The following is a 9,041-nucleotide window of genomic DNA, read 5'->3' as shown; positions in this document are numbered from 1 at the left end:
GGAGTTCACTGATGGTAAAGTGACTTTTGCACAATATCAAAACCTTAAGGTGGGTAGTGTAATATTTGGATGACCCGATCACTCTTATTGTACTGTGAGTAAACACTTTCACTTATGCGTTTATGGGCTGTATGTTGTAAGCTTCCACCAATATAAAAATCATAAATTCATCTAAAATTTTACACACTCGACCTTGAAAATATTTTACCACGTCTCCCCCTACTGGCGATGCTAAAGAAGTGTCAGACTCCAGACCACTGTGCACAAGTGCTTTTTTTTATTAAAAACAAAGACAATATCAAAAAAAGAAGAAGAATAATCACATGTTTTTAATTTTCGTTTTCTTACTAAAAGAGTGGAGGGCGGAGACGACGGCAGCAGGTGGCGCTGTACTGGCTCGGGTACTTGAACCGTTTCGGCCAGCGCCGCCGCCCTCTGACGTTAACAAAGACGCTCACGGCTGACACGGTTACAGCTGCACGTACAGCGAGGAGGGACGGAGGGAGGGAGGGAGCGCACGGCCGGAACAACTGCGGCCGTCTACAGTAGAAACAGAACCAGGTGACGCACATCGGTGATGTTGGGGGGGGGGGGGGGGGGGGGGGGGGGACAGAGACGCACGGCGACTGCGGTGAACTTCGCCTCAGTGCGGCCCTGGATGACGGATGCGGCTCGGTGGCTGTGTTGTTCTCAATAATCAATTACTCTGAGAGTCCAGAAGAGGAGTTTTCAGTTTTCAAACAGACCCATTCACAGTCCGTCTTCCTGATTCATGGTGATGGAGAAAATGATCCGACAGACACCTTGGTGTGTGTGTGTGTGACATCATCTTGTGGGTCTGACAATAGCACCGGTGGAGGAGAAGGAGGGGGAGGAGGTGGTGGAGGAGGAGGAGGAGGAGGAGGAGCCGCCCCCAGGTCCTTTTTTCTATCCCCCGCCCCTCCAGAAGCTCCTCCCCTCTCGCTCCAGCCCCCCCTCAGATCTCCACATCGCTCTCCTTGTCGTTGTCGTGGTCGCCGTCATAGAACTCGTTGGCTGCCTCCGGCCTGGAGGAGGAGGAGGAGGAGGAGGAGGAGGTGGTCAGGTCAGATTGGGAGAGTTTGAAAGATTGACTTTAAAAATAAACAAATGAATAAAGTAGAGCAGCGATCGGTTATTCCATCTTTTTAATTTTCACGACTATTTTGGACTTCAGTTTAACCCAACTGGCTTAAATCTTCACCTCGTGTTATACTGTTGTACTCTGACAGCATGCGTTTCTTAAACAACTGTATTCAAACACTTATCTGTAACTTAGTGGTTATATTTTTTTAAAGGTAAAATATCAAAGCTATATTACTTCACAATTTACATGTTTTCCCTGCAATGTTTATCACAGTTAAATACTTTCGAGAATCACACAGTTGATCGGTGAACGGGCGTTGGAGTCCAAGTACGGACGGAGACTGTAGTTTACTAATTACTGCCGTAAAGCAACTTTACCTGGTGTAGTTCTCCTCGCCGCCCCTCTCGTCCGGGTCGGGTTCGTCCGTGCGCTCGTAGCTCAGCATGTCGGAGGGCACGTCGTGGATCTGGACGCTGGGCGCGTGGTTCAGCATCTTCAGGTTCTCAAACACCGTCTGCCGGATCTGCTCCAGGTACTGCGCAGCCGACAATCACACACACACAAGACGGTTTTCTTACAGGTTTGTGGTTTCGAGTCAAACCTGCGGCCAACGCCCGTGCAGCCCCCACCTGTCTGGAGTTCTGGTTCTCTATCCTGGTGCTGACGTCCGGGTGCAGCGTGAAGTCTGGGGCAAAGTACTCAAAGTACTCTGTGGACACAGAGGAGGGACAGAGGAGGGGGGAAAAAAGGTGAGCGGTCATTTCTTGAGCTGCTGAAACTTTGGTGCAATTCACTCATTTTGCCAGTAGGTGGCACTAGAGTTCAGTGGTCTCCAAAAGACATTGCACCCTTGTCTCTTACCGCTGTAAGGCAGCTCCTCACTGATGGACTCGTCCAACAGTAGAGATGTTTCAAAGGTCCTGCAACACAGAGAAGTCAATTTGACAGAATCCCAACATACAGTAGTGGGGAAAAAGTTTTCCGACATCCATAAAAATTTCACTCAGTCCCATTCAATATTTTTTTTTGGTGCGTTTGAAAAGGTTTGGCTGCACTCTTTCAGTTGTTTAATTTCCGTCCGGACGCACTGTGCGCTCTGAACTCACCAGCATCGCGCCACGTTGCGCACCGTGTAGCCGCCTCCTCCCAGCACCAAGAGGGGAATCTTGAAACTCTTCACAAACTCCACGCACTCGCTGAAAGACAGCAACGCTACAGTCCGTCACTACATCCAATCAAAAACCAAACTTGTCGGACGAGTGACTGAGCCGTGAATTAAAGAACAGTTCTGTTTCGCACAAGCAGACAAATGAGTTTCATTTGAGCGGCGGACGGACGGACGGCGCTCTCACTCACCCGTGGCCTCGGATGCTGAGGTTGAAGCATCCCAGTCGGTCACAGCCCAGAGAGTCAGCACCACACTGGGGGAGGGGGGGGGACATAGGGAGCTGAGTCGCAGTCTGGAGCGTCTGACTTTTAATTTGAACTATACTTGGTGTCAGAGCTTTGCACGAACCTGCAGAACGATGCAGGTGGGCTGGTAAAAATCCACCACCTGCTTGATAACTGGCTGGAACAGCTGCCTGTAGCCTGGGACACACACACACACACACACACACACACACACACACACACACACACACACACACACACACACACACACACACACACACACACACACACACACACACACACACACACACACACACACACACACACACACACACACACACACACACACACACACACACACACACACACACACACACACACACACAAGTGAGTCCCGGTGGATGCAGCAGATCACAGTGCAGCGACAGCAGTGTTGTGCAGGAAGTGAGCTCACTCTGGTCATCGATGCCGTCTCTGAGAGGAACGTTGAGGCAGTAGTAGCGGCCGCTCTCCGCTCCCACCTCGTACATGTCACCTGCAGAGCACACACACACACACACACAGACACACACACACACACACAAAACTTAAAGGTTAAGTGTATAATATTTGGAGATTTTGAAGGAGAAACAGCGACATCAAGTGGTTTTATTTCAGATTGCAGCACTCTCACTCCCCTCTCTCTCACTTTTGCTATACATTGCCAAGATTCCCCAGTTACCACAGGTAACAATGAACAACAACAAAATAGTCCGACAAGGTTCACCGTGTCCTCCTAATTTTACTATCTGAACATTTCTTCCACGAGGAGGTGGATGAGGTGCGGAGGATCTCTCACCGGTTCCTGGAAAAAAGTAGTTGCCGTATTTGTGGAAGGACACGGTCATGACGCGGTCCGTCAGATAAAAGGCTTCCTGCACGCCATCGCCGTGGTGGATGTCGATGTCGATGTAGAGAACCCTCGGGTGGTACCTGAATCACACGGTGGGAGATGTGAAGAGGGAGGACCGAGCACGGCAAACACTCGGTGGCGGTGTTGCTGATGCAAGGCGGTCTTACTTGAGCAGCTCCAGGATGCTGATGACGATGTCGTTGACGTAGCAGAAGCCAGACGCCTGAGAACAGAAAAGTCAGTCTGCCCATGAAGCCGCGACCTGAACGTGAACAGCTACACGAGCCACCAGTTGAGAAACGCCGATTTAGCAGGATAGGATCACACCTGCAACTCCACACGACATTCGGCTCTCACCTCAAATTTCTTGGCGTGATGCAAACCTCCGGCCCAGTTGATGGCGATGTCACAGATCTGAAGGTGAGATAGACGGATTAAAAAAAAAAAAAGAACAAACAAAGGTCAAAAGGTCCCTTTTATTCTCCCTCTTGGTCCTGACACGGCCCTCATGTCAGAGCCCGCTGATGAGTTTGTGCGTCACCTTGTGGTTGAGCTGCGTCGCTCCCTGCAAAGAGGCTCCCGTGTACCTTGAGCAGAACTCAAACAGTCCAGGAAACACAGGACTAAGAAAAAAAAAAAAAAAAATCGACCACAAAAGATTGTTACTCAGTTAGGCCTCAGGGTGGTTTTGAAAAATAAAGCACTTTGATTTGAATGTAAAAAAAATAACTATGCAATGCTCACCAGTCATCTCCTACGTTGAACGTGTTCAGGCTCTTTGTGAAGCCTTGCATGTTGTTGGGGCTGACCTTCTGCAGGAAGTCGATGTAGTCCTCGGAGTGGAAGCGACACATGTCGTGCTGAGAGGCCTTGTATGGTTTGAACACCTGAACAACCACCACCACCAACGCATTAAAGAAGTGAAACCATTCACACTGTAAAGATGTGCAGCAATGGGATTCAACACTCACCATCATCTTTTTGTAGAGCCCATAGTGCAGCACCAGACTGTGAGTCAGGGACAAGCGGTGAGGCTTCATGGGATGACCAGCACCTGGCATACATAAGCGATCCAACGTTGAGTCAAATTATTTTTTTTTTTTAATAATCTGAGCTGCGCGTTCACTGATAACGCGCAGCTCAGATTATATACATATATATATATATATATATATATATATATATATATATATATATATATATATATATATATATAATTACAAAGGTAAAGAGAGATGAGGCGAGTTGACTGAAAGTTGGCCTGCGCATCAGCGTGTCAAAATTCACACATTTTCCCAGTAAAACCATTGACTGGTATTTATTTAGACCACTTAAAATCAAAACAACCGACTGCTTTTATTAGCAAATCCCTGCCGACGCGTATCTATCGGTCAAAAGGTAGAAAAATACATTTATTCCAATTCATTTTCCTTTGCTAAACGTTAAACCTGGTCGTTCGCCTTGGATGAACAGGAAATATCTTCATATATAAGAAAATAAAGCAATTCTACGTTGGGGATGTGACAGCTAACGTGACGCTGGCTAGCTAAATAGCCAGGAGCTGTGCTTTGTGCACAATGGCAAATGCGGTGTTGTGGTAAGAAATGAGGAAAAAAACAAATCAGAAAAGAATCACAACTTCGCAGAATGACCGAGAGCAAAAACACCGATATGAAATATAAGGCATGTACCTCTGAGGCTATTAGCATTCGGCTAACGTACGTTAGCGCGAGCTCCCCATTTGTACCCCTTCAATGTCTGTAAGCGCACTTACCGTAATGAAAGTTGCCCACGTCGGGGTCGTAGAAATATGATGTTCTGCTGGTCATTCTGAATTATTGCCTTCGGACCCCTTTCGTAAAACTATTAGCGTTATTGCAGCGGTAAATAGCGCATTTTTATCTAGGAGACAGCCGCCATTGTAAACACGGTCTTCTTTACGTCATCAGACAGGGACAGGGGCGACGGGGAGGAGAGGGGAGGGGGCGGAGCAAGCAAGCGGAAAATCTCAGAACCAAACAAGAGCTAGGAGGCCTTGTACCGGCTGAATGTCTATTGCAATGATACACTGACATCAACATGTACGTAAGAATGATATTAATGATAAAAAATGATATTAGAAAACAGCGGAATGGCACTGTCCAGATATGATTATAGTAATCTGTAATATGTTGTTGTTTTTGTTTTTCGTTTTAAATCACCAGATGCGACTAAATTGTACAAAATCTCTTTTAAATACTACTTACTTTTCAGTTAAGGTTTGTCACTTTCTGAAATATATATATATATATATATATATACATATATATATATATATATATATATATATATACATATATATATATATATATATATATATATATATACATATATATATATATATACATATATATACATATATATATATACATATATATATATATATGTATATATATATGTGTATATATATATGTGTATATATATATATATGTATATATATATATATATATACATATATATATATATATATATATATATATTTCCTTGTGCACTTTGTGTCTTTTGTCACATCCTGTCTGTTGTTGTCCCTTTAACAACAGTGATGAGTTTCACCTGTCTCCTGTTCACCTGCTTGCCCTGTGTCCTTAAGTCCCTGGAGCTCCCTGGGGCCCTCGTTCAGGAAACAATACACAGTGAAAATGATAAACATGTAAACCCTCAGGTGAGACGTTTGAATGTATTGTTATGGCCACACACTCTGTAAAGCAAACACGCAGAGATTGATTTGATGGTGAGGGTCTGACAAGAAGGAGAGATATGTCTAACATTGTGGATGCCGAAGTCCAACTTCCTCAGAGATTGTTCTGCTAAGAGAGGGTGAGTAGACCCACTTTGAATGTTTTGTCCTTCCCGGAGAACTGCTTTTAATAAAGATGCGGTCGGTAATCCAACTTTATGATCTTCGATCATTCGGATTGCAGATTTTCGTCGTCACGATTTTGCAAAAGTTCCGAAACGCTCGTCCGGCGCTTTAGCACATTTATTGTGGTTTTCCCAGGGAAAGTCAGAGCGATTTTAGATTTATGGGGTTGTCAGTCAAGAATTTATTGGTATCATTTAACGACGAATGATGGCTGAGCTGACTCTGCTCGGTTATGATCTGAAGAGGCGGCGCACTACTGAGGTTTCCGTTTTCTTCATGGTGCTCTGGTTGTTCCAACAATCAAAAACACACATCTTAGGGCAACACCCAAACAGGACCATGATGTACATGCGACCAGTAGCGCCTCCGCCTCCTTAATTAGCCGCACCGTGGTTCACAGACAAACCCAAACAGGGTAAAATCAGAGGAAATCCCCGTTTGACCATGTTGAATGTTTTCTTCACGACTTCTGAGTGATGTGATGTGGAGGACGGTGTTAATAATGGCCCATAAAGGAACGTTGCCTTGTCCCAGCCCTGAAGAATGTGTGTCGGCTTGCCGGCTGCTGGAATGCCTGGGTGGTGCAGACTGTCTCCCTGATTGATCACTTCCTCCGCCACGCCCTCCTCTCTTCTCCACCATCTCCAGGCTTCTCTGCCCGCAGCGAAATGGCAGAGCTCACCTGGACTGTGTCTTTAGTTAATCGCGTTATCCCGATGCGACCGGTCGCAGCGAGGTTGCAGAGGTTCAAATTGAATCATGGTCATTAAGGCCCCTCACCAGGAATGATCATGCTCGATGGATTATAAACCTTGTTGACAAAATAAACAACACGTGCAACTCCAAAGTGCAACCAGCCATGTGGCCTGAGAGTTTTACTGATCCAAAATTACCACTAGCTGATGGTGGAGGGAATTTCCCTGCTGTGTCAGCAGCACCTGTGCGTGATTTGGAGGGATGGAAAATGAAGGAAAAATGAGCCAGCGACTGATTTTGGTCCAAGTAATGAAGTCATGACCGACCCCAGTTGGGCAACAGAGACAAAGATCAGGCGCTCTGATTGGTTGAATGGTTGCTGACCCAAACAAATGAGTCATTATGTAAAGTCGGTACCACTTGAGATATATGGCTGTGATTGGCTGCGACGGCTTTAGACTGCATCTTCAACGTCTTTCGTATGCAACATAACATTTCATAAACATTACATGTAAAACACAACCTATACAAGATAGAAATGATGGGGTTGGCCACGCCGGGCAGCATTGTCTTCCCTCACCATAATTTGAACTGTTTTGATTTTAATCCACCGCAACAACATTCATAGATGAAAACACGTTTATTTCAACTTCCAACACAGAATATGATTTGCAATTTCTTCTTTCTTTTTTTTTCTGTGTTCTTCAGTCGGCTCCCATTTCTTGTTTGGTGACTTTCATGACCCCAAAATACCGCAAGTCCCATAGCTGTTGTGTTGTCCATCTGGAAACGTTCCTTTTACACTGTGCAGTACCAGGAAATGGCTGAGATGTGCGTGTGGACATTGTCCAGTGGCAAATTGCGTGATCCGTGCACTGACGTGACAACCTGTCTAGTAAACGAGCCTGGGGAGAAGAACACACGCAGGGTGCATGATGTCACCTTCTCGTGCAGGTGATTCCACTAGAACTTTCTATTATATTCTTCGTATCTTCATTATGTTTTGCCATTTATTAAATGTGAATTCTGGTAAAACTTGAAAAGTTGTACGGGTGCATAAATTGCCTACAGGTGCGAGACTTTGCGCCACGGTGTGCACTGTGTTGGAGCAGCTGCACCACATTCAGAGTTCAAAAACAGTTGGGATCTGAACACATTCAAAGCACTTTTCAACATCTCATCTAAAACTCTTATTTTTTTCCCCCCCTAACCTCTGCACAACCCCCCCACCCCCCCGCTATGCTCACATCTCCATGCGGGGATACTAAAACTCCATAAAAAATTACGACGACTTCTCTTTAATCTTAAAGAGCCTGACTTGTGCCAACAGCACTTCTACATTCTGTCAGATGCATGCAAAGAGACCAAAATAATATCCAAACACACTAAGTGATCCTGCCGCACAAAAACCTTTCAACTTTAATGGCAGTATGGCACACCTACTGCGTCGGGCCTCCAGCACACACTCAGCCAGCTTCACCACTGTTCTGTCCACCATCTGCGTTTGTTAAAAAAAAAACACACAGTACCTTTTCACACAGAGAAACACAAACTAAACATGCTTTGTGATTAGAATAAAAAAAATACGCATTGGAACAAATCAGCAAGGAGCACAGGACGTTCTAAAGTTGGGGAAGATCAAGTTTTGCTTGTGTTGAGCGGGAGAAAAATCCCTGCAAAAACGAATGGCATGAATTCAAGAGATGGTCACAAATCCATCGGCCAGGTCCAGAGGTGTGCAAAATCCATTTCTGTTTTTTCTTCTTCTTTTTTTTTCTTTTATGCCAGAGCAGAAAATGCCAGATGTGACAGGATCAGACCAGACCTGGTAAAGATGGCTGGTATACCCGTATGAGTTAGCATTGCTGTAAATACACCTTGTGAGTCAAAGTTTGTGCTTTTCTTTGGTGATAATGGTTGCATGAATTGCATGTGAAAATCAGCCCCACTCAACAGTAAAACCTACAGCATTTAAATCATCTGCCACAATGACCATCACAAGGTCTTTCAGAACGAAGGCTTCGAAAACCTCCACTATGCTGTCACAGTGGCTA

At 45.3% G+C, this 9,041-nt stretch overlaps 1 protein-coding gene across 1 annotated transcript; it reads right to left on the bottom strand.

Moving 5' to 3' along the window:
* Nucleotides 1-255: 255 nt before the first annotated feature.
* Nucleotides 256-5,348, bottom strand: hdac3 (histone deacetylase 3). The gene is made up of 15 exons (XM_076048018.1): nt 5,164-5,348; nt 4,361-4,443; nt 4,134-4,276; nt 3,931-4,012; nt 3,747-3,803; nt 3,557-3,612; nt 3,336-3,469; nt 2,952-3,032; nt 2,622-2,695; nt 2,462-2,526; nt 2,212-2,301; nt 1,967-2,025; nt 1,735-1,814; nt 1,483-1,640; nt 256-1,046 (listed from the first exon to the last, which is right to left on the bottom strand). Exons 1-15 carry the CDS (start codon nt 5,216-5,218, stop codon nt 977-979), a joined length of 1,287 nt encoding a protein of 428 aa, XP_075904133.1. The 5' UTR covers nt 5,219-5,348; the 3' UTR covers nt 256-976.
* Between the last annotated feature and the right edge of the window lie 3,693 nt (nt 5,349-9,041).

This window comes from Nelusetta ayraudi, unplaced genomic scaffold (genome assembly GCF_046127955.1).
Source record: "Nelusetta ayraudi isolate G7.1 ecotype Tasmania unplaced genomic scaffold, CSIRO-AGI_Nayr_v1 ptg000097l, whole genome shotgun sequence".
NCBI lineage: Eukaryota > Metazoa > Chordata > Actinopteri > Tetraodontiformes > Monacanthidae > Nelusetta > Nelusetta ayraudi.
The sequence above is the reverse complement of the archived record's forward strand: the minus strand, read 5'-3'. Positions and strand labels throughout refer to the sequence as shown.

Bases quoted from the DNA above. Each gene is read 5' to 3' on its own strand.
- hdac3 (XM_076048018.1), bottom strand. From the start codon at position 5,218: ATGACCAGCAGAACATCATATTTCTACGACCCCGACGTGGGCAACTTT. The intron at 3,804-3,930 runs GTGACGCACAAA...TCTCACCTTCAG, and splicing joins CGACGCAGCTCAACCACAAG to ATCTGTGACATCGCCATCAA. The intron at 1,641-1,734 runs GTGGGGGCTGCA...TCGGCTGCGCAG, and splicing joins AGAACCAGAACTCCAGACAG to TACCTGGAGCAGATCCGGCA.